Raw genomic sequence first — 23,870 nt, forward strand, 5'->3', positions numbered from 1 at the left:
GGGTTATGGAGGCGGCATAAGTAAAGGAAGAGACACAACCGACAAGCCTACACTGGCCTGGCCGCGCAAATCACCATAGATTCGAAATACCAATTCAGCACGTTGCTCGTTTCATTTTCAGTCTCTCGATATCCGAATTGCTGTAACGTCAAGCATACGTGGATTCTTCAGGACCAAAATGTTGGAACTTCCCTTCAATTCCCAAAGCTCCTCCTGCGCCCGAGCCCAAGCCTTGATAAATATCATGAAACGATCGTGAAGAGGCAAAGATCTCTCGCCGTCGCCTTCCCTTGTCTCCCTGGTTCCGACCTACGCACCCTATTCGCTTCGAATGACATTCGAACCCCACCTCATACACGATACCGCCGGAAGCTAATGGATACAGGTCATAGTTTCCCCTTGGCAAATGTCCTCAGACCCCATCAAACCAAAGCATCACTTATACATCATTCGAATGAGATATATATGTCCATTCTTGGAGTATAGCGAAAGGAAATAAAGAACGACAACCCCGGAAAAGTTGGATTCAATCCATCATGAAATCACCACGTAACATTCTTTCACCAAGGGCATCTGGCTTCTTCATTAATTTGGCATGTGGTGGCTCAACAGGCTTTGTGATTTCCTTTGGCGGCTCAGGATTGGAGATGCTTGCGGAGCGAGGGCGAGTGGCCCCTTGGCTAAAAGGGTTGCCGGAGGAAAAGGATGGGGAGCGTCGGGATCTGTCACGTATGGCTTCGGACCAGTTGAAGCCTTCTCCTGTTGGTTGTTAGTAACGTGTTAAACTACCCGACTCGATTGTGCGAGCTTATCAGAATAGGAGGACGAGAACTTGGTTACGTATGAAAGGGACAGGCCTCGACTCTTACCTGCAGTCTTGGCCGTCCCCGACGTAGCTCGACGTGATGGAGTGGCATTTTCGGAATTCTCATTCAGAGTGAAAAGGGAGGAGGAGGGGCGCCTACCACCGCCAGCAGCACCAGGGCTCCCTCCTAGTCTGACATCTCTTAAAGCTTGTGCTCCAAAACTGACCCGTCTGGCAAAAGATGGTGAAGAGGGAGGTTGCAAAGTGGCGCTGGAGGGGTCATCCTCCTCAATAACAGCAGGCTCATCTCCGAAACTGTTTTTGAAGTCTGGAGAGCTTGACATGGACGACGTTGCCACACTTGCTCGTCGTTGCAGTCCGAAAGCACCGAAGGGAGTTTGGTTGGAGGGGTTCGTAGTCAGGCCGAGAGCAGTAATCGAGGTGCCTCTTCGATGTTGTGGCACGGTGGGAGTGGACGGAACGCCCAAGGAGGGAGGGGACGAGGACGGCGCAGTAGGAGAGGAGCTTGTACGCGGGTTGAACATATCAACAAAGGACGAGCGACGACGGTGCTGTGGAGGCGGAGGTGACGGCGGTGCAGGATTGCGGTCAGACATTGTGAGCAAGTTGATTTATATGGTACTGCGTAGGCGTCCTGAGAGATAGAAACACTGGAATTGAAGATTGTATCTTGTTAAGGACCGATTGTAGCTGGACTCTTGACAACGTTTAAGGTGAAGGTCGAGGACCAACAGAAGGCTAGGAGGTAGGACAAAGGAGGCCCCCAGTCACGTCATTGTAGCGTGAGCGGCCTGCGGTTGGTGGGGGATCTGTGTTTCAGGTGGGACAATGGACGGGAGCGACGATCAAATCGTCCGATAGATGGGTACTTGGTGGATAGGGGATTGAAGTAAAAGGACGAGGATAACTTTGAGAGGTGTGAGCATGGGAGAAAATGAAAGTGAGAGAAAGTAGAACTGAAAGGGAGAGAAAAGATGGTTTACATAAGAAGTCGACCTGGAGGGAAGGGCTAGAATGCACAGACCTACACATCACTTGCAGCAGCTTGGGAGCAGATGCTCAGATGCCAGATGTACCAGCAGGCTAGCTCGCTTTCCTTTTCCTGGGCTGCAATCGGTGTCGAAAACCACGTAGCCCAGCTCCGACCCAGACGCCCAATTGGTTGAATGGACTGGCTTTGGGGACGCGGAAACAAGCAGCAAGTTGAGTTCGGAGAGGGTCTTAATGTCCCAGGGCACCCCTCCAAGGAAGGGACTGCATTAGCTCATTGAGCCATCCCCAGGCCATGCCGGCTGTTCCACAGCCTGGAGTCGCCTAAGATTGGGCGTCATTAGCCCCTAGCGGCCCCCTTGAAGCAGAGCCCCGGCGCCCACCGCCAATGATCGCCGCCTTCTCATGATGCTTAGAGCTTGGCATAGAGTCACAAAGTGTGGGGTAAAGGCGGCCAGGCATGAAGAGAGCCAACACCCTTGCATGCATGGCTCCAATCAGCCTGTCCATCATCTGCGCCCCGTTCAATTCCCTCTGTCTTGCACTTTGCCACACTCAGTACGAGACACGCCCTCCTACAAGTACTACGTACCCCGTACCGAGTACACGCCACTTGACACGCGACATCCTTTGTGAGCCGTTGTGGTTTCTACGAGTCTCACGCTCCATGGCACACAACAACCTCGCTGCTGAATCCACCAGGAACCTCTCGTACACAGTTTCAGACCACTATTCACCAGGCTATATGAATAAATACACAAGACCTCTATCATTGGCATTCGCTGACGTGCACATGGAAACGTCCCTTTTCCGGCGCTACTACGAGCTACACGCACACTTTTGCAACGGCTTCTTCCATTGCCTGTCAGCTGAGTGTCCGGGTCCTTGCGGAACGTCCTCATCCTCCCGCCCACCAGAGCCATCCTTTCTCCTCCACGCAGCGCAAGGTTCCACAAGCACCTCGCCGAATGCTGAACGGGGTCATGAAGCATGGGCCACTGGACCCTGGTTTGTTGTTGGCATGCAGCCCAGTTGCTATGCTGTGAAGGGGACAATGCCCCCGTTGGGCACTATTCCCAAACCGGATATTGAACTGCGTCCGTCAAGATAATACCACAATGCCGCTTTCAATATGTCTACATCACCGAATGCGGGTGCTAGAACCGCCATTGATGCACGCAGCCAGCCAAAGAGATACTCTTTGTGTTGAGAGAAACACAAGGTAAGTCTTGATTTATTTCCTTCCTGTCTGCCACGTTGAGTTCTTTTGCGTCTGTTCCTTTCGATATCACTTCTCGTGGGAAAAAATGACTCCCAGAGTATCTCGCAGCGACTCCAGGCCCCAGTTGCCTAGGACCGGTCAATCTTCACATGCTTCTTCCAATTGGCAACCAATATTGGCCCCATACTCGCGGCGACTATCAAGCATCGGGAGTACAACACAGCTGGAAGGGTTTGCTCCCATCGCCTCTCCTCGCTCACGCCAGTCTCCGACTTCGAGGGGGAATGTCCATCTGCTGGCAGCGGCGAGAACTGGAGAGTCGCATGGTCAGCTCGGACGCTCACGCTCGGCCATCAAGAGACCCAAATACAGCCGCATGAATCATACATCAGTCGATCGATTTATTCCACCGGAACATGGCTCGGCTGAGATCCTCGAGCTACCTGAGATCGACAGTGACAGCACGCCAGAGGAAGTCGAGAACATTATCGCACACATGATCGACTACTTGTTGAAATGGACTAATGGAGAGCTCGTCGAAGGACCAGCAACTATCCTCCAAGATATCAAAGTTATTCACGACTCGCTGCAAAACATGTTGGATCTGCCCGAAGACGTGATCTCTTCCTCTCTGGTCCACAGCGCGCTCAGAACGCTCAGAAAACAGTACGAGGTATTCGTCAGCTCTTGGGCACAGGCTGTTCACAGCGCCTTTAACGGCAAGCTCCATCGTATCGAATCTCAGCTCAAGCGGCATCCCGCGGCCTTATCGGAGGCAGCATTCACTTTTCTCATGTCAGATATTCGCAATGCTTGTTCGAACTACGCCTTACCGGCATTGCTAGACTCTGCTCAAGACAACAGCCCGTTGCTTGTATCTGAAGTTGCAGCAAAAAGGTTGTTGAACCGCAGCGTGCGGCTGCACGAAATCTTTCAGAATGCAACTTACGTTTCCGAACAACAGCAACTGTGGCTTCTGATCTGGAGAGCCCTGAAGACTGTCTTCACTGCTTTTGAACAAGGAGGAGCCCCGACGTCTCCAACCAACACAGAGCGCGATCGCAACTTCTTCAAGCTACCCGGAATCTATGGTGAACTCAAGCGGCTGATCAGCTCACCAGACGCAGTCAATCCCAGAAGTATTGAAGATATGGTTGGAAAATACTGCCGATACATTTATAAATGTCAAGTCGACCGAGGCAACAAATATGAATCCCTCCAGCGACCGCGAGACACGCCTTTGGAAAGTCACACCAAGGAGGCATTGAGAGAATTCATACAAACAGGCAAATTTGAGATCAGCACTCTCTCCAAAATCCATTTTGCAGTCGCACGATTTAACGAGATCAGCGGTGGCCCGGTCGAAGTCAGGAGATGGCAGCATGATACTGGCAATAGAGAATGGGAGTTCATCGCACTGGATCTGCTGTCCCCTGCCTTGAAGCTCACTCCTGAGAGACGCCCGAGCTACTCGGATGTTCCTTCGAGTGCACGACGACGCTCATCCTTCGGAGATGCAATGCAGAGGTCACCGAAACGCTTGTTTCCCTTTCCCCGAGGCGTCAACATGAAAAGCGCTTTTGACTATGTTTTTTACCCTTTCCCCGAGACGCGTGCTCACGAAGTGGTCCAGCACGAGCAAATTTCGAGAGAAATGAGCCAACGCGGAATCATGTCGGAAGGTCCACGAGCCGAATTTCTTATAAATCGACCTCCCCGTCATGCTCGTGATCCTGCTGATCTTTCGGGGTCGGACAGGTGGTTCGGCCCGTTTGACTTGATCCGCACGGCGATACAGCGACTGTTTCCACAGAGACAGCGTGTACCTGATGCCAAACGCCCAAAAATAAACACCCTTCCTTCGCGTTGTTTACCAAGATCATCTGCATTGAAACCACGCCCTCTCCCCATTGACTCAAAAGCGAGGGTGCACAAGTCCACCTCTACAGCAGCCCCAAAACTCAGACTCCGAGGGGGAGGAGGCCCTCCACTGCATCGATCAGCAGCATCCCTCAACGGAAAGCGTGCTTTCGATCCATTGGCATATCGGCGGATGATGATGGCAATCTTCCGAAGGGAACTGGAGACCGAGTATGGTCGCAGCGTCACTTTCGAAGAACCCCGGATGTTGCGTTTATTGAATTCCACAAGCTATGACGTTCAGAAGGCTGTACAATTATACCAAAGTTCTAGCGGGGACAAAAGCGTTGGTTTCGCCAGAAATACGGCCAACGAGCCACGCAGATCCGTCCGCGCAGGCAAAGTTGTCTCTCATCAAGCCGCGACCAAGATGGATCGACATCGAAGACTCTTCAGACAGACGCCTGCCGGTGACAGTGCAGAGATATATGCGTACCGAATGAATACTGTGGCTCAGCCCGTCTCTGGGCCATTTGAAGCACTTCCGGCAGGAGAGTATGGTGATGATGCCGACCATAACTACGGCCACCGACATTTCCAGAGACCAGTTCTGGGTGAGCTTCCTGTGGGTGCGGACGCTCGTGATGATGGGAGTGATGATGACCACAATCACGACCACCAACTTTTACAAAGACCAGTGCTTGGTGAACTTCCCTTATGTGTGGACCCTCATGATGGAGACGGGGGCGACGACAGTACTCAACACAGCTCCAATCAAGAAAACCATACGCCTGGGCCTCCCGACCCTCCTCAGCCTCCTCGCCGCTCTCCCTCTCCTGAACCTATCCACTGGCGTTGTCACCCTTGCCCTGTATTTGAGGGTCAGTATCATCACGTGTGTGTTTGTACCGGTGTTGTGAGCCCCAGGCCGACTCCGGATTTTCCGATCCATGAAGATGAGAACGCGGTTGAGAGACCGAACCTAGATTCGAGTCCTCGCTCGACCAGTCGACAGAGGGGAAATTCTGCAGGAGATCATGGGGGTCGACAAACTGGAAGTCGAGCTGGCAGTCAGGCTGGCAGTCAAGCTAGCCATCAAGCTGAGGACCAAGCTGAGAATCAGGCGCCTCGCCGACGACCACGAAGAGAAGATGCACGAGATGACGATGGTCTTTATGTGCATGAAGTATTTGCACGCGATCCGGGCTACACTAACGCGCTGAGAGATCTTGGGAGCGATGGAGCCCTCTATCAGGTTGTGACTGACATATTCTCCCCGCAGCCAAACTGGATCACCAACCCCAGGTTACGGGAAAAGCTGTGTACAACACTCGACGCTCTGGTAACCGAAATCATGACGCTAAGGGACCAATATCTTGCGTTGCTGGAAGCGCCGGAGCCTTTTATGGAAGCGGTCACAACAGGTGACGTTCGGGCGCCAAACCCAGATGTTCCTGCCACCTTTATGATCTGTCAAAGAGCGACGAACGAAGTGAAGCAGCATTATGATCGACTATTTCAATTCTTTGACGGAAACCAATCGCGACCACACCTCGGGTTCCGTCGCCAGTTTAATCGGCTTATTGTCGCCGTGAGAGAGTTACGGCTTCTGTTTCTGGAGCACTGCCAGGCAGCAGTCGACGATGGAAATGTGGCAGGCAGTCAACAGCAGCCTGGTCGAGGAAGTAGACGGCCGAGTCAAGAGGACAATCAAGAAGAGAGCAGCGACGATACGCACACGGACTCCGAGGCGACTCTTTCCTCGGCCGAAACAGCACGGGTCGCCAGCGGCCGACCTCCAGCAAGACGCATCAACGTTGTGCCGACTCGTGCACAGTACGAGCTGATGTTTCTGGACGAACTGGAGCGCGAAATGAGACATCGCGGATTCGCTAACGTGGCACAGACCCTGGGGAAGAACAGGTACAAGAAGGTCGATGTGATCGATAAACTTATGGAGTTCGACAGAGAAGGCACCCATCTTGGGTCCGGCGCCGACAATGGGTATCGCCATCTCAGCGGATTGTTAACAGCCCGAACTCGACCGAAAGGATTCAATTTGGAAGACATGATCAGGCAGGGCGATATCACGCGGGTGAGGTTGAGACTCACGCTTAAGGCCGCGAGGAAGAGACAACGGCAAGAAGCGAGGAATACCCGAGGGATGCATTCACCAGCGTCAGTGAGGCCGAGGGTGTCGCCGAATCGACAGGCTCTTCCCGCTGGTGCTGCCCGCAGACCTAGGGCTGGCGTTCCCTCAATCTCGAGCCAGAGTTCCGAGGAGTCAGACACGCCGAGTCCGGACTACCGAAAGGTGCGCTAGGACGGACAGCAGTTGGAAGAAGGCAACGGGGGTGCGCGAGAGCAGATAGATATCGTCGGAATCTGTTGAGCGAGCACTTGTATAGATCGTGTTGGGATTTTTGCCTGGATCCAAGTACGGAATTTGGTATGTTAGCGTTCGCCGCAATAAATTTAATCACAACATCTGACCTCCATGTTCCCAACCCATGTACCAGTATTAGTGCGTTGCAGTGCTTCAAGAACAAGCCATGGCTATGAGAAGACCACAGCCACCATAGCCACCATCGCCACTAACGCCACTAACGCCACTACAGCCTCGTCGCCAGGGTAGAGGAACTCCATCCTTCGGGGATTTTCAATGCTTTGAAACAGGCTTGCGGCGGTGCCAAGGACACATCACCCCGGGTCCTATGTAGATCTCCCATCAGAGACCTCCCGAGCTCCCACTCCATACCGAGTACGGAGTACATCACGTCCAATATTTACGCGAGGAGCGACTTTGTCAAACGGGCCATGGAGGTGAAACTCCTTGCACGTCGATTCACATCACATATTAATTCATACACGAGTTCACTCACAGAAACGGTTGTTATTTGGTTCCTCTTACCGATCTATTCGGCACTCCACATGCTTCCCCTTCCCCCACACAGATCGTCCGGAGAAATTGGACAGGCAGCCCCGACGCAGTATAGACCCCTGTGCATCAAACATGCACTGCCACGCAGCGTTGCCGGCTGAGATGAGTGCCGGGTATAGCCTGCCTAGTGAGCTGCCTCCCCCTCCAGCCCCCTTTTCTCACAGGCGGAGACAATGATCGGCCCCTCTTGTAATTGTGAACGAGGCTTTTCAGCCAACGAAGTCGGGGAGAAGACGTGGAGAGGAGGGGAAGAGAGTAAAGAAAAAGGGTTGTAGTAGGACCGATGACGAGGAGGAGAGGGGGCTTTGGGAGATCCTACACAGTCTTTCAAGGGGGGCCAAGAGAAGAGGTATTAAGTAGTATGTCGAGTCCGTTCTTTGCCTTTGTTCCTCCGTCTCCCTCTTCGTACACACAACAGAGGCCATAAACCACATATCATATCTTTTCACCAGTTAGATACTTGACCCTTATTCATTCATTCATCCATTCGTCCATCCATCTGTCTATCTATACACCAAGACCTCTGGTAGGAAGTGATAGAGCATCCAATCACACAACACCGCACCACATCAGACGTCCACCATTTCTCTCACACAACAAGACGCGAACCCCCCAAAAAGCACAAGGAAGACAAAATGCGTCTCACCAACATCCTTACCACGCTGGCTCTCGCGGCCGGCCCCTTCGTCTGCGCCCAGGACCTTGACTCGCTGCTAGCAGACGCGACATCTCTCGTCTCGAGCGTGGCGTCCGTCATCGGCACCGACACGGCCACCGAGCCACTCATCACGAGCGTCGAGTCCGCCATCCAGAGCGCCACCAGCGCCCTGTCCGTCACCGGGTCGGCGGGCAGTCTGCTCTCCTCGTACGTCTCCGAGGCGAGCACTGCGCTGGCGTCAGCCACGGCCACGGCCACGGACTCCGCGCAGGCCACGGTCCCAACTAACTCGGCGTCGGCTTCGGCGGCGGCGACAACAGGGGAAGGAAGCACAGGTGGTGCGGTGGATACGGCGGCACTGTCGGCCATGGGTGTCTTTGTGCCGGCTGTGCTGGCGGGCGTCGTTGCCCTGCTGTAGCAGCACCCGGCATTTGATGGGACAGCCTCGTCTAAAGGCGGGACGGCCTTTCGCAACAAAGGTAGAGAACATGGCCCTACCAAAAAGGGTTGAGGAAAACCCCCGTTTTTCAGTTTAGGGTTCTGAAATAAAGCAACACTCCCAAGGAATATCCATCACCCACACAACGCCATGCTCAAAGACGTCCACAAAATACAATAAAACAGAAAATGGAAAGGCCAGCATCCGCGATGCACTCTTCTAGCCACGGTTTCTGGACTGGGACAACGGAGAGCGGTACCGTGGGTCCGATCGAATGCAGGAAAAATGACCGTTTTTCCAGGGCAACAAGGGAGGAACGGTTTTGCAAAGTATTTGCTGCCATCTGAGAGCATCCTCTGACGGCGAAACGTAAGGCCAGACCTGGGAGGAACGGGGTGGAAGGAATGGAACGAAAGGAGACGAGATTGTTGAGCTCTGTATGCAGCTCGTTGTATCTCCGTGAGAAATTGCCAGGTCGTAGCCCAGCATTCCATATGTTGGATGGTTGTATCATGTATGTTTGTCGATCAGTCACGCCATTTACCCAGTCTTCGAACCAGTGCCCCTTCTTGAGGTATGGCCAATGCCCCAACCATTTCGCTCGAACTTCAGTCGCCCGAGGGACCAGCTGAAATCAATCTTGGCAATAGTGATCCCTGCTTCAGTGGTGGCTGGCCATCAGGACCGTGGTGCGTGAAATCACCCGTCTCATTCCAAGCTCAGACGACAAGCCAGAGCCCAGACGGCGCCGAGAAACTCCAGATCAGAGGTCAGGTCTGATGGCTTGAGCTTTGAGGGTTGATCCGTCTTGTCATTTGTCGAGAGACCAGGAATGCGACGTTTGCGAACCTCGAAATGACAACCACCCTTGATCCAAATCCATTCCTCACTGGAATGCACCATCTTCATTTCAACGGCAACAACAAACATTGGCATGGCCGGCCACCTTCATTTACGTGGCTTCGTCGCTCGTGTCCTGGCATTTCTTTTGTCTTCCCTTTTTTCTTCAGTCACTCCTTTGACCTTTGTCACTCGTTTACCGTTCCCTTTCCACCTCGCGCAACAGGTCATCTCGCATCTTGACCACCGAAAAGGACTTCATTCGTCCGGACGCCTCTCCAAAACTTACATATTCTCGAGCAACTATGCGTTCTTTCTTGCTTACCGCCGTCGGCGCCTTCGGCTTCAAGGCAATGGCTCAGACAGCCTCCTTCGCTTCGGGCATGACGTGGAGTGCCGTCACCGTCGGGCAAGTTTGGGCCATCAGCTGGACTATTGGTGATGGGACACCTGTCTCCTTGTTCTTGGGAAACGCGACCTGGAATACCCCAGTCTTCGGTAAATCGAGCGTACAAAACGGTGTGAGATGGCGACTGGCTGACTGACACCGCACAGAAAACAAAGCTGCCACGGATGGAGAGTACGACTGGACCGTGACAGTTCCGGATGGTTTCGTTGCTGGCAACTACGCCCTGGCTTTGGCCCAGAGTGGTTCCATCGAATACTCCCCGCTGTTGACCGTCAATTTCCCGGCCGGCGGATCGAGTGGTTCGACATCGTTGGGTACCTCGACGACCTCCTCAATGCCCAATGCGACCGTCACAGGCAACCCCATCTCTGCCACCGATGCTACAACCACAACAGCTGCAACCGTGACCGTTACATACTTCGATGACGAGTGCGGCTGCACAAAGACATCCGAAGTGCCCGCGACCGCCGCTGCCACCGGCTCAGGGTTGGCTGGCACACAATATACCTGGTACGACGTGGTCTGCGGATGCACCAAGACGGCCATAGCCCCAGCGCCTACCACCACTCAATGCCCTGGAAGTGGATGCAGTAGCTACACCGCTCCCCCCGGTGGAAACGTGCCGCCTTCCCCAACTTCGCCAGCACAGCCTTCGGCTTCGACATTCAAGGGTGACGCGAACCGATTGGGTGGCTCGGTGGGAGCTGTTGTGGGATTGATTGCGGCGGCCATGTTCGCATGATTTCGTTTCGTTATTGGGTTTTGGAATTTCATCTCGTCTTGTTTATTTTCTAGATGGAGGCATCTTTCTAAGAGAAGAGCGCTTTGCACCAGCGCTTGCTGAAGGCAGCAAAAGAGCAAGGGGTTTGCAGCTACGCGGTAGCCGGAAGTTCAGTTGAATGTTTCGGGCCATTGTCGGATATACAGGGTCGTGGCTTTCATGATCTGAGGCTGGAATTCCAACGCTATGCAAAACTTCAAATAGGTTTCTAGTATCGTTCATGAATCGTCTCATGCTGTGAGCTCTGGCATCATCCTCTTTCGTCATCGTTCGCCCTTGATCTTCGCGAACGCCCCGACTTCTGCGCTCGATATCGAGAATGGGCTCTTAGGGCCATCCGGTGATCGTGGACTCAGGGCGACCGCAAACAAATCATCGTCTGCAGGTTCTTCATCTGGCTTGGCTATCTGGCTGATGGCGCTGAGAGAAGCAGTGACGGGTGATTGTCCCTGCTGTTTTCTGATATAGTCTGGTGGTGCTTGAGCGACGACCTTCTTGCCGACGCTGACCGCTGAAGTGGGTGGTGGGCCATTCCGGAAGCTACTGAATGACGAATATGCCATGTCTGAAGCCTCAGGCGAGAGCGGATGGGATTCGCGAGTTGGAGTGTTGAGGCCTCTGGCGTTGAGTTCCCTGTCACTGGTGCCAATGCTCAAGCCTTTGAGCTTCTCGCTCAGCCGTCTTCCACCGGGAGACTTGGGACTTTGGATCCCCGGACTCGTCGGGCCTAGAGATTTGGAGATATTGCTCAGATCAAGGCTGGGGGGTTTCGGAGCCAGGCCGAAGTTATTCTCGATCCACGACTTCTCCGACCTGGCCATCTCCAACGCAATGCCTTCGAGGTTGTGTTCTTCCTCGTGCTTGATCTCCTTCTCCAAGACTTGAAGCCTCTTCTTCGCCCATATAGTGTGTAGCACGCCTTTTCTCCCACTGGTCTTGGCCGTGGCTCCTAGCTCAGGCGTGAATATAGCAGGTAGCGGGTTCACCGTCATTCCTAGAGGGGCTGGCTCTGTCGTTGAGGTCTCGGTCGGTGAGGCGGCTCGGGGGGGAGGATGGTATGCCAGGGTGATGTGAGGTGGCACAATGGCACCCGGAGGCAGAAGGAAATACACACGACGGATATTGTCCGAAGGATTGTCGTCTGCTGGGAAGACGGTGCGTTTGCCCGGCCACGAGACCTGCCATCTGCCTGATTTATCTCTTGCCTGATCATCGTCTTGCCATTCAACCATCATCACCTTGGTGCCATCGTTGCCTTTGCCAGGTTCGAACTCAAAACGAGCGAGTGCAGTGACAGAGTGAAGAGTGTCAGGGCCAGTCGGCGACCTGGGAGATTCGGCTTGTGCCATGGTTGTTTGACCTGGCAGGAAAGAGACAACTGGGTCTGGTGACGGTGAGCTCGGACAACGAGAGACTGGGCGGATCCGGGGAGGGCAAACGAAAGGGACACAGAGACACAAAGATAGCAAGAGACTTGGAGAGACAATCGGAGAAATTCAAGGTGGAAGCGAAGATTGGTACCGACTTTTAGGATCGACTAAGCTCAAGATGGAGTTGTTGGAACATGGTTGCAGCCGTGTGTTCCCTGCAGACAGAAGATAAAGATAGTGAGAAGGAGGGCTCCGTGCAGCACCCCTGTTGTCACCAATTGACTGTGTGCTGATTCTGGTTCTGGCGTCTCCAGAGAGTAAATGACTATTAGCAAGTCGATCAACTACATGTCTGGGTCACCGTGGTCGTCGAGACAAGTCGCCAATAGCCTGCGCCGGGTGCAGCCTCAACGGCTGGGAGTGTTTTCGTCCAGCGGCATCGACACCAATCACAATGCCCCTCAGCACTATATCCCTTGCATATACTTTGCAAGCAGTCTTCGTCATAAGGGGGGCCAAAAACCCAATTGCCGCTGCTCCTGTCTCGCTGCGGTGTTGTCACACCCGAACGGTCACAATTTAGCTGGGCTCGTCGCCTACATAAGGCCTCAATCTACGAATCACCGAACGGGCCAGAGAAAGCATCCTTGTCAAAATCAATTCAATTGATCAAGCCACCCAAAGCCTCCCAGGGCTGCTGCTGAATCCAAGAATACCAAATATGCCCAAAATATGCTCCTACGAGGTTGTCCCACAATCCAATACACCAAAAATGCAGACTGTTTTGTCAATCTCGTACACAAAAGCTTTTCCAGATAGAATCAAATCTCGTAAACCCCTTCCTGGCATCTCGACTCGGTCTGTTTCTCCAAAGGCCATGCAGTGTTCATGCCTATCATCTCGTCATGATTCCAAAAGGTACATCCCCGAGATCGACTCCGACGTTGGCTCTCAGCGGCACCTCCTGCCACGATGCTCCAGCTTTCCCACTCGTTGACCTCGTCCCAGCCGAACCTCCGAATCCGTTTCCACGTTCATAGCCATACTTCAGCCCTCCCGAATACCGCCCGAATGCTGGTGGCGGATGTTGCCTCTCAAGCTCGGCTGGATGCAAATCCTCGGCCAAAGACGAAGCAAAGCTGCGAACGCTATTGGCACACGACTGAGGGCGAGAGGCATAGGCGCCACCCGGAGATGTCCCTCGCGAATGTACTACACGGCCGCGATGTTGGCGGTGATCATGCGTTCTGGAGCTCCGACGAGATTGCCTCACATAGGCGGATTCTGACCCGTGATAAGACGGTGTCCATGACGGATAACGCTGCTGCTGAAATCGAGAGGACTCGTTGTATCCGCCATAATAGCCATGAGAAGAGGAGGAGTATTCCTCAGGCGAGAGGCATTGCTTCCATTCCTGTTCCTGCGCCGCATGCTGTGGAGGTATAACAGGGTAGTGCAACTCCTCAGGGACGTCTTCGTACTCCTGGTGACCATGATGCGCTTCCCCAGACTGTCGCCGTAGCGCCTCGCCCGCACTCTGTCTTCGAGCCTTCCATACCGCAACCTGCGTTGCCCACGGATCTGGAGTTATATCCACCGGTCGAGGGGAATGAGATGGCGGAGGAGGAGCTACGAGGTTGGAATCATCCCTTTCATAATCAATGTATTCCGGGCGCGGTGAGTGTGGAGGAGGCGGTGGGCCGACCGAAGGCTGCCGTTGCATCGAGGAGGTGCGGTGCGCCTTCTCTATCATGTCCTGCGTAATTGGTGGCGCATCACTGGCGTAACTAGCAGGCCTCAGATTTCTCCCCGGTATGCCTCCTCTGTCATTGAACGAAGACCTCCGATCCGACATGAAGCTTTCTCGTTCCCGAATGGACCGACTTCGAGACCGCGACAACTCGACGGCGGTCTCGTCATCCATCATTGGCCGCGGTTGTCGAACGCCAGGCATCGTCATCGAATGGTGGAGACCTGTGGACACACTGCTTGCATCAGTGAAGTCATAATGGCTTTTCCCCAGCGAAGTATTGACAGTGCCAAGATCGTTGATGATGGCCAACGCTTCAGCCTGACTGATCCCAGAAGGTTCTCTCGAGTTGGCCTTGTCTTCCTTAGGTCGGCCAAACCACGACCTCGGCCGACTGCGAGCCCGAGGTCGCTTAACCTGGAGCACTTTTTCGGGGGCAGGTGACGGGAACCTGATCTCGTCAAGGGGGAGAAAAAGGGTGGAGCTACTACCCGCTCTGTTGCCCAGCGGCGAGTAGGTTTGTTCCAGTTCCGGTACGGCGTGTGAGCGTATGCGAAGATTTTCTTGCGCCTCAGGAGAGACGTGTGGAATGTTATCCAGCTCAAACGACCGAACTCGAACAACTGCTACCTGGCCAGGAGGTTGGCTGGATGGGCGCCTCTTCTTCAGCAGCTTCTTCCGGGCCTTTGGAGCCTTGGAAGAATGAATTTCGGTTTCGGGGACAGTCGTTGCTGGAACATGGGGCAGCGGGTGTGACGACATGGCACTGCGTTGAAGATTGGAAAAAGTTGGTACATAAGACTCACTATGCCGGGCCTTCAAAATGGACGTTCTTTGTCCAGAGAAGGATGGCACACGACCAGAGTCTAGTACATCGGCACTCGTTTGATCATCTGGCATCTCTGGTAAAGCCCTAAACTTTGTAGGTGAGGGGGTGGGCCTGGCCATTTGGAATGATCGAAGCGAGTTGCTTGAGCTGTAACCGCTATCTGATTTTTCCGGTGCGCGAGGAGGCGGAAGTGCCAGACTAGGCACGGACAACTGAGCCTGAAATTCAACGGCCGACTGGAAGCCTTCGTCCATCGAGTGCTTTGGCTCAATGGGGGAATACCAGCTCACCGGACTGTCGCAGGGTCGAGATTCGTCGCCTCCCTCGTCATTCTGCTGGATTTGTCGACCCCGGCTTTCTTCGGACCTAATGCTCGATTTTCGGATCACCGACCAAGTTGGAGAAGGCGACCTCTCCAGCGGACTGGCTGGGGAGTCATCCCCCGGCGCACTGTTGAGTGGAGGGGATTTCTGGATTGACGAGCAGGAGCCAGCCCTCCAGAGCGACCCTTCAGACCGGGTTCTTCTGATAGTACCAACCGGCGAGCTGGAGTTCTGCTGCTCAAATGGTCCTACCCCGAGCTCCGCGATGTATTCCTTGGCCATCAGTGAAGTCTGGTCATCGGCTGAAACAGGATTGGCTTCTTCTTGTGCGGCCACGACACTTTGCAGCGGATGGAATCGTGGCCCAGCCTTATCATCGTTATGTTCCCAACTGAAATATCGACTTTCGAGGGTCGCAGTCGGAGGGCTCGGCACCAAACTGGATAAATTTCCGGATGTCGAGACCAGTAGATCAAAGTCTTCCTCAGCATCACCATAATCGCTGGACACGTCTCTACGTGGGGCTGGCGGAGATAGAAGCTGTTTCGACGCCTTTGACATTTCGCTGAAGGTGGGTGACGCTCGTCCATTGACGATTTGCAGAGAGCCGTGCCTCAGCCCGCCGAGATGTGAATAACTTATATCTGAAGGTGTGCCAGCCCGCCCAATGGTCCTGGGAGGCGGAGGCTGCCACTCAAAGTCATGCTCGTCAAAGGGGCTCTCGATCTCTTGACTCCTGTTGCTCTCCTCGATTTCTTGCTTTGCGGCGATCTGAGATGGCTTTCTAGTCGCTGTCCCAGGGGCAAAGGAGGAACGACGCATGGGAGGAATTGCCGGCGCATCGAAGATTCTGTCCATCGACGATTCTGGTGACGGAACGACCACCGAATCGGAATCCAAGGGGTTTATCCGTTCGCTGCTGGGCGTACGACTTATGCTAGAAGACCTTTGCAGAGATAGACGCCGTAGCAGGAGAGACTTCCTCTTTGGTGGCTTGATCGGCGACAGAGGGGATGCTACCGGTTGCTGCATTGTTCGTGATGGACTTGCCCCGGCTCCAGCAGCCCTGCCCTCAAGTTGACTGACCATGTAGGCGACTCGAAAGCCGGAATCGTTTTTGTGCACACGGAGAGGCGACCCTGAGTCTGAGGCAATTGTACCATTGCGATGCTGTTGGCGTGGAGCTCCATTTGGTGAGGCGGAGGACATTGGACTCGACAGCTCTGTGCTGCTTGCATTCTTGCTCTGAGAAAGCGGCCCCTGGGATTTGAGACTCGACGTCGAAATCCCGGCGGTGGGAATTTTGGCGGTATAGCTTGTTGGAGGCTTGGACAAGCGATTTCTTCGACGAGGCTCGGGTTCCATCTGTACAGACTCGGCCGTGAGACTCGACCTCCTCCTTGCAAACCACATGTTGAGCAGTCAGATATATGTTGGAATTTATGCAAGTTCCGTCAACAAGCGTTCCCCTCCCTGCCACGGCAAGCTTCCCGGGCCTTGTTCTCCACGCCCAAGGCTATAATACTGCCACCATCGTTCAACGATCAACCGTATGGTGATTGCTAGGACATAACGGCGTGATGGGCTGGGTCTTAAGAGATTGTTGAGTCTCGACGAGGTGGTGAGCAGAGTTGTATGTGTCTGTCCAGCAGGGCAGATGAGGTCAGTGCTCCAGTTGTGACAGTGGCCCGTTCGTCGCGTGGGGGCGTATGAGAACAAGGAAGGTGAAGGTTCCCGAAACGAACGACAGAAGGTAAACACAAGTCGGTGAGCACCCAAAAGAACGGCTTAGTGAGACCAGTTAAGAGGTGATGTGCAAAACAAATCCAACTACAGCAACACAAGGCCCAGTTAATCGAGTATTTTTGTCGCAGGACAGACGAAGGAAGCAGGTGAGGAGTTGACGGAGGAGGAAGAGAGAGGCTTGTGGTGGCGGTGGAGGTGTATAGGAAGGAAGGTGGTCAGTGCAGCAGCAGCAGCAGCATTAGCAGCGCAGTGACGCCTATTGTCCCGTTGAATAAATCATGGGGAAATGGGCGACGAAGAAAGCAAGGTCAAGCTGCAGCAGAAAGGCTTTCCCAATGATGCAGGGCCCGATCCTCTCGCGGGCGAGGATGGGCAGGGGAGGGGCCTTGATTGGCTGAAACTCCCCCATGTAAACAATTTCAGGTCGCCCGGAGACGCAAACACACCACCACAACACCAGACAGACCCGAAGCCTCCAGGGCCCCCTGCTGGGCCCGCGCCAACAACCGGATTTCTGCATGCTCGATTCCAGCTTCAGCCACCGCTAAACCTTTCTGCTGCCCACCCTCGGACCGGCGTCATCCGGGGCGCCACAGTGGCCATTCCCCTTTCAGACGATTGCCCCTCCCCTCCCTCCCCCAAGATAATAAAGTCCAGGGTCTAGGGCCCAGGCACTGGAGAGCGTCGTGGGCGTGTGTACAGGGGGGAACGCCTGACGCAATCGATCCAGTCAACTAATGGCAAAGGCCCAAATCTTGAGATCCGCTGTGTGTCACTCCGGCTACCTCTCCCCACGATGCTCGATCCTTACACCATCGAGTTGACGATTCTTATCTCCAAAGGTCACGGTCCAGAACTTCCCGCTAAGCAACCCTGACGAAGAAAACCCCTCTCATCTTTGCCACAACTGGGCGGAAGTGCTGGCCAGGCTGATGGCTATTTGTCCGGCGTGGGAACTCAACTGAGCTGAGAATATGCAACCAATGCCCACCGGTGTCGAGGAACTGTTCCTAGGACACCTGAATGCACGAAAGGGAGTCCAGTGGTCGGAAACAGAATGGGTAAACCGAACCACATTTGAACCTTCCGATTCGCATCATGCAGATCGGATGCACGCTGCACTGCCATGCCGACAAAAGAAATGTTCTGGGCACCTCTGTCGTAGATAAGCAGCGAATACGAGCGTCCCAACACCCATCAACATTTGAGACACACTTACGTGTATCGGTTCTGACTACTGTAGAGCTACATACAAGCTACAGATGGAAAAAATAATACTCCGTCCATCTCCCAGCCTCCTCCCTTCTTGTCAACGAGCGGGGGACGCTACAGGTGTGTCCGGGTCCCATCAAATGGCGCAATTTGGCTTCGGAAATATGGGTGCCTCGTAACCCGCTAAGAGAGGGGGAATAAGCCGGCAAGAACATGTGCAAATAAAGTAAGTAGTCGGACTTTTTGAGTTCTCATTTTTACCTTTGGATCGAGAGTTGCACCAACATCCAAAGAAGAGAAACACGGGAAATTAAAAAGGGAGGGATCTGGAAATCAACAGTTTGAAAGTGTAAAAGCATCATGTGAATTATATTTCCCAAGGGAGCCGAGATCCTCTCTATTATTTCACTAGTACATCCCAGTCACTCCCTCGGCATGTCCCGTAAGTAAACTAACGCATGACCCTGAGCCCGTCCTGTTTGGAACGCCACGCTATGCAACCTCTATACTGGTGTCGTACAGTTTAGATAAGTCATGTCTGCCTGCAGGTGTGTTTCCCAACCTCTCCTGATTTGCCCTACTCGACAGTGATGCGACGGCTTTCAGGTGCAGCCTTGGGAACCACGATGCTGAGGAGCCCGTTCTTCAACGAAGCCTTGACCGCCTCTTGGTTCACCCGGTGCGGGAACCAGAAGCTGCGAGAGAACTCTCCCACGCTGCGTTCGGTGATCCAGTACTGTTGTTGAGGTGCAGATTGTTGTTGTTCCTCGGCCTTGGTGGGCTGTCGCTCAGCAGGAGCAGCGACCTCTGTCTTGCTGCTGTCTTCAGCAGCGGCTGCCGATGAGTTGGCGGGCTCCTCATCTTCGACGGTGGGCTGATGGGACTTGACGCTGCTGGTTTCAGACATAGGAGCTTCCTCGATGGCAGCCTTCTTCTCAGCTTCGACAGCTTGAGGACGAGTACCGGATTCTGTCGTGCGCTCGGTACGACCCTTGATGGTCAGGGTGTGTTCATCGACGAATTCGATGCTCAGATCCTTCTGCTCGACACCGGGGAGTTCACCCTCCAGAGTGTAAGCTTCGTTTGATTCCTTGACGTCGAAGCGAGGGTTGAATTGCTTCCGAGCCGATCGATTGGCTTTTTGGACTTCATTGAACGAGTCGTCGAAGAGCGAGAGGAGGGGAGCAAAATCCCGGCGGGTAGGGCCGCAGTGTGCGGGTGCAAAGGCGATTCTTGGGAAGAGGAACGACATGTTTCTGGTTTTGGGGAGCGTTGGCTTGACGATTCTTGAGGCTTGAGGGATGATTCTCGTTGTTCGAGTCGAGTGCATAAGACTTTGTGTTGCTGATCTTGCTTGATGTCGAACTGCAAGAAAGCCTGCGTCGACCATGATTTTATAGCCGTTCATCTTGTCTGATAGAAGGTGCTGGGTCAGTCGAGACGGATGAGAAAGCAGATTATGTCGACTGTGCCACGCTGATGCTGGAGGCTTCTGTGAGACGCAAGCATCCTCTGCCTGTTGCTGGATTTTGCCACAAGGCGCCAGATGCTTCGACATAGAGCCAGAAGCTTCCGCATCACGTGACCTCACATGACATCGCCATGAGGACTGAAAACTGAGGATGAGCAGTACAACCACAGGAATCTCATAGAGCTCAATGGATGTCTCTAACACCCGGCGAGGAGTACAGCTCGAGTTTGCGAGCCCCCATCCTGATCAGTGATTCGACGGCGCCAAAGTCCTTTTTGTCGATGGCCAGGTTCCTGCGGAATTCGCGTCTAGAGAGCGATTTCATCAGCTCCATGTGTCCCCCGTGATATCGGCCTGGACTAAGTAAGCCGTTCTAGAGTCCAGACTCACCTGGCTGCGTTCCGGAAGTTCTCTCTCGTCGCCTGTTGAAGCAAAGGAAGACACGTAAGATGAACTGTGCTACCTGACGAATGTGGCGACGAGGGACGGGAGGGAACCAACCTCTGGCTTCTTGCCTGCAGCTCGCAAACAAGCTCGGTAGAGCTTGAGGACCTCACGCTGAAGCCCTGTATGCCGCATTCTCGTCCTCCGGAGCAATGTGCGCTATGTACCTCGTACGACTGGATCACCTGGACGAAGTAAGTCAAGAAAAACGAACGGCGACACTGGAAAAACGGCAACGGATTTGGGCCACTCGCTATGCCATATCCGGACATGATATCACGCTGCCCTAGCAGATTTGTTTACAAGTCGATGCTCCTTGATTCAACTTTTCATGGTGTATGATATCAATTCATCAACAGGTATTTAGACAGGTAGGCATTCATATATCATACCGGCCCAATCTCCCTCGGTGCCCCTGGAACGGCCACCAACATCAATATACCAAACCGCCACCCACTCATTTCGCCTCCAAAAACTTCAACAGCTCGTTGTTCACTTCCTCGGCGTGGATGTTTGGCAACGCGTGAGGCCCTCCCTTGATGACCACCAGCTTGCCGTTCTTCAGGAGCTTGATCGCCTCGTGGGCGCTCGCGTCGATGGGGACGACCTGGTCATCGTCGCCGTGCAGCACCAGCACGGGGATGTCGATCTTCTTCAGGTCCTCGGTCATGTCGGTCTCGGAAAAGACCTTGACGCACTCGTACGAGTTGACGAAGCCGCACATCATGCCCTGTTGCCACCAGGACTGGATCAAGCCTTGCGAGACGTGGGCGCCGGGCCGGTTGAAGCCGAAGAAGGGGCCCGAGGGCACGTCGATGAAGAACTGCGCGCGGTCCTTGATCATGGCGGCGCGGAACGAGTCGAACACCTCGAGCGGCGTGCCCTTGGGGTTGGCCTCGGTCTTGAGCATGAGCGGCGTCACCGCACTAACCAGCACTGCCTTCGAGACCCGGCTGGCGCCGTGACGGCCGAGGAACCGCGCGACCTCACCACCGCCAGTCGAGTGGCCGACCATCATGACGCCCTTCAGGTCGAGGTGCTCGAACAGCTGTAGCAGGTCGTCGGCGTACGTGTCCATGTCGTTGCCCGTCCAGGGCTGGCTGGACCGGCCGTGGCCGCGGCGGTCGTGCGCCACCACCCGGTACCCCTTGCTGGCCAGGAAGAACATCTGGCTCTCCCAGTTGTCTCCGTTCAGCGGCCAGCCGTGCGAAAACACCACCGTGGCCGAGGCATCCTTATTGCCCCAGTCCTTGTAGTAGATCTCGGTTCCGTCGTTGGTGGTGAGGTAGGGCATCTTGAGGACGTCACACACGTGCAGTTACTGACGGGGTGGAGTTTAGTTGAAATTGGCGAGGAAACTGAGCTTTCAGAATGATTACTATTGTTGATGTTGTTGTCGTAAGTAGTAGGGTGAGGAATGTTCGATATAATACCCTTTCACAACCGGATGTTAAAGTGCATATATATATATATACCTTCTCAAGTTATCCACTACCAGCTACGATGCAACGGTGTGCAGTTCCAAATCCTTGCGTGCACAGGCTGGCCCGGCAGACACAAATCACACTCACTCACACTTACGGTCAGTCATGCCGCGCACTATTAGTCCTCCCTGGGAATGGGGAGCGCATCTATCCGGATTACGGCGCAACGAAGATCCAGTTGCTTACTTGGCATTTCATCACGCCAGCCAGCTGGCGATTGGTGTGAACGAGGTCGCTCGTATTCGAACTTTTCGTCTAGGCTGAATCTCAGACTGGCCCGTCCCTCTCCCATTGGGTCACCGGATTACGAGATTTGTCAATCGGGGTTATGTAAAGGCGTTTTTGAGGACCACTGGTCGCGACACGATGTGCCGAACAGGACTGGGGTCGTTCATGCCCGAAGCGTCGTTGGCCTCCCCGAGCTATTATGCCAGTCTGCATGGAGTAAGTATCCGATACCCAAAGGTATCACCCAGGATGGTTCACCCCTCTGCACAACTTCCTATTCCAGAACTCGATCGTGTCTGGGACGAACCACACACCCACTTTCCTTACTCAGCAGGCATAAGGACCACGGTCTCGCAGCCTGCTATTCGTACGTTCTCGTCACGAGGTGCGTCTTCCGCATCCTGCAAGTAGCTAAAAAGTACACAAGCCAACAGCAACTGGGGTTGCATTCATCGGACGGAAAACGTACCAACTTAGAAAGCCGAGAGGTCAACGGATTTCTGTGAAGCATATATTCCTCTCCCAATCAACCATCGAACTACATGAGAAGGAGAGTATCCGGGCGGGAGAGGGGGGGCTTTTGGTCATCCACACATAATCTCCTATATCATCAGAGTATAACCCCTTCTATCATCCAAGGATAACCTCCTTCCACTCATCATCCGACATCCTGAATGCTGCCTTGAAAACCTTCCCCAGTGCTACACGGCGATAAAAGCCTTCCTTGGGAAAGTACTCAACCGGGAGCACAAAAACAGCTCCCACTCCGATTCGACCCTCTCCTTGGGGATGTAGCACGTCCAGTCTGGAAACTCATCCTTAGTAAAAGCCTTGGTCTCGGAAATGGCAATGAACTCGGATTTCGTCTGGTTAGGCCCTTCTTCTAAGGCATTTTGCACGCCGTTCTCGACGTTCTCGCTCTTCTGATGCCTTTCGAGCCACTTTTCGTCGACGACGACGGACCAGCACTCCGAGGTCGCCGTTATCAACGTGATTCCTAGAGTTAGTCGTGACGGGAACGACGTGGAACGACGCGCGCCAAGTGAAGAACTGTAGGAAAGCTTGGTCGGGGAACTCACGATGAGAGACCGTCATGTATCTCTCGGAGGCCTTGCAGACGTGGTAAGGATCTTCCGGCAGAGTCAAGGTGAAATCCTCCTTCGGTCTGCCCTGGCTGGCAGAGATCCCCCTGGCGCCAGGTAGGCGGCCATAATGATCGCATTCTGGCTGTTCGTCCGAGACCAAGGGGTCGCTTCTAGATGGGCTTTCCAGCGTTTGTGGCCATGGTGAGTCTCTTTTGCTGTACCTTGTCTGCAGAGTGATTGAAGCTGGAATAGTATTGGCTGACTCTCTCGCCACTGTGGTGATTATCTGCCGATGTCTGACGATGCCTGACGTTCTCGGAGGGTGGCATAACCTGCGACGTGTCGCAAGAATCGTCCGTCAACGCCTTGCTGTCGGTAACCCTGTAACCCCTCCACGTTATGTTCGTACTTTCGTCTCCTTCAGCCAGATCTTTGTCCCAGACAAGCCGAAGGGCTCCATGGCCACTCCTTATGTGCCAGCCGATCCACGTGTGGTCCAGGAGCCAGACACCGACATCAGGAAGACAACCATCGACCAGGTCAGGAAAGTAGCCAATCCGGTGGTTCTCCCAGCTGCGCCATGACCAGCTGGCAAGTTTCATATCCTTGTAATTTGGATCACCCGAGCGCCTGGGCTTACTGAATCTCGATCAACGATCAATCGGCTGTCAAAGGTGAGCGAAGTCGAAGTGAGACGTAGGAAGACCGAAGATGAACGGCGAGTGCGTGGTGTACTCCATGAGCTTGCACATGCCACTGAACGCCGAGAGGATGTCGATTGGCCCAAAAAGCTCTTGCTTTGTGTATAGAGAGACACACTGGCTGTAGAACCACAAAGCTTTCATTTTGAGCCGGGACCACATCTGAAGTAGAGAGCGTACCAATACCAAATACCAGCGTGTCCCACCGCGGTCGGTGAAGACATCTTCTGACATGACTGTCGAGCCACACTGAAAATAGAT

General features: G+C 53.9%; 9 protein-coding genes across 9 annotated transcripts; 3 read left to right on the forward strand and 6 right to left on the reverse strand.

Annotated features, from left to right (window-relative positions):
* Positions 1-526: 526 nt before the first annotated feature.
* AYL99_04634 (hypothetical protein) lies at positions 527-1,422 on the reverse strand (the record flags this gene model as incomplete). The annotated part of the gene is made up of 2 exons (XM_018836148.1): positions 527-759; positions 870-1,422. The coding sequence occupies 2 exons, from the start codon at positions 1,420-1,422 to the stop codon at positions 527-529; spliced, it is 786 nt and encodes a 261-aa protein (XP_018695798.1).
* A 1,701-nt stretch (positions 1,423-3,123) lies between these two features.
* Positions 3,124-7,221, forward strand: AYL99_04635 (hypothetical protein; the record flags this gene model as incomplete). The annotated part of the gene is made up of 1 exon (XM_018836149.1): positions 3,124-7,221. The coding sequence occupies one exon, from the start codon at positions 3,124-3,126 to the stop codon at positions 7,219-7,221; it is 4,098 nt and encodes a 1,365-aa protein (XP_018695799.1).
* A 1,253-nt stretch (positions 7,222-8,474) lies between these two features.
* AYL99_04636 (hypothetical protein) lies at positions 8,475-8,915 on the forward strand (the record flags this gene model as incomplete). The annotated part of the gene is made up of 1 exon (XM_018836150.1): positions 8,475-8,915. One exon carries the CDS (start codon positions 8,475-8,477, stop codon positions 8,913-8,915), a length of 441 nt encoding a protein of 146 aa, XP_018695800.1.
* Positions 8,916-10,081: 1,166 nt separating this feature from the next.
* On the forward strand, positions 10,082-10,927 carry AYL99_04637 (hypothetical protein; the record flags this gene model as incomplete). Its single annotated transcript, XM_018836151.1, has 2 exons — positions 10,082-10,274; positions 10,332-10,927. 2 exons carry the CDS (start codon positions 10,082-10,084, stop codon positions 10,925-10,927), a joined length of 789 nt encoding a protein of 262 aa, XP_018695801.1.
* A 302-nt stretch (positions 10,928-11,229) lies between these two features.
* On the reverse strand, positions 11,230-12,315 carry AYL99_04638 (hypothetical protein; the record flags this gene model as incomplete). Its single annotated transcript, XM_018836152.1, has 1 exon — positions 11,230-12,315. The coding sequence occupies one exon, from the start codon at positions 12,313-12,315 to the stop codon at positions 11,230-11,232; it is 1,086 nt and encodes a 361-aa protein (XP_018695802.1).
* Positions 12,316-13,231: 916 nt separating this feature from the next.
* On the reverse strand, positions 13,232-16,651 carry AYL99_04639 (hypothetical protein; the record flags this gene model as incomplete). Its single annotated transcript, XM_018836153.1, has 1 exon — positions 13,232-16,651. One exon carries the CDS (start codon positions 16,649-16,651, stop codon positions 13,232-13,234), a length of 3,420 nt encoding a protein of 1,139 aa, XP_018695803.1.
* Positions 16,652-18,773: 2,122 nt separating this feature from the next.
* AYL99_04640 (hypothetical protein) lies at positions 18,774-19,604 on the reverse strand (the record flags this gene model as incomplete). Its single annotated transcript, XM_018836154.1, has 1 exon — positions 18,774-19,604. One exon carries the CDS (start codon positions 19,602-19,604, stop codon positions 18,774-18,776), a length of 831 nt encoding a protein of 276 aa, XP_018695804.1.
* Positions 19,605-20,568: 964 nt separating this feature from the next.
* On the reverse strand, positions 20,569-21,405 carry AYL99_04641 (hypothetical protein; the record flags this gene model as incomplete). Its single annotated transcript, XM_018836155.1, has 1 exon — positions 20,569-21,405. One exon carries the CDS (start codon positions 21,403-21,405, stop codon positions 20,569-20,571), a length of 837 nt encoding a protein of 278 aa, XP_018695805.1.
* Positions 21,406-22,524: 1,119 nt separating this feature from the next.
* Positions 22,525-23,843, reverse strand: AYL99_04642 (hypothetical protein; the record flags this gene model as incomplete). Its single annotated transcript, XM_018836156.1, has 4 exons — positions 22,525-22,820; positions 22,903-23,050; positions 23,130-23,547; positions 23,605-23,843. The coding sequence occupies 4 exons, from the start codon at positions 23,841-23,843 to the stop codon at positions 22,525-22,527; spliced, it is 1,101 nt and encodes a 366-aa protein (XP_018695806.1).
* Positions 23,844-23,870: the final 27 nt, after the last annotated feature.

This window comes from Fonsecaea erecta, assembly GCF_001651985.1.
Source record: "Fonsecaea erecta strain CBS 125763 chromosome Unknown Scaff3, whole genome shotgun sequence".
In the NCBI taxonomy this organism is placed as follows: domain Eukaryota; kingdom Fungi; phylum Ascomycota; class Eurotiomycetes; order Chaetothyriales; family Herpotrichiellaceae; genus Fonsecaea; species Fonsecaea erecta.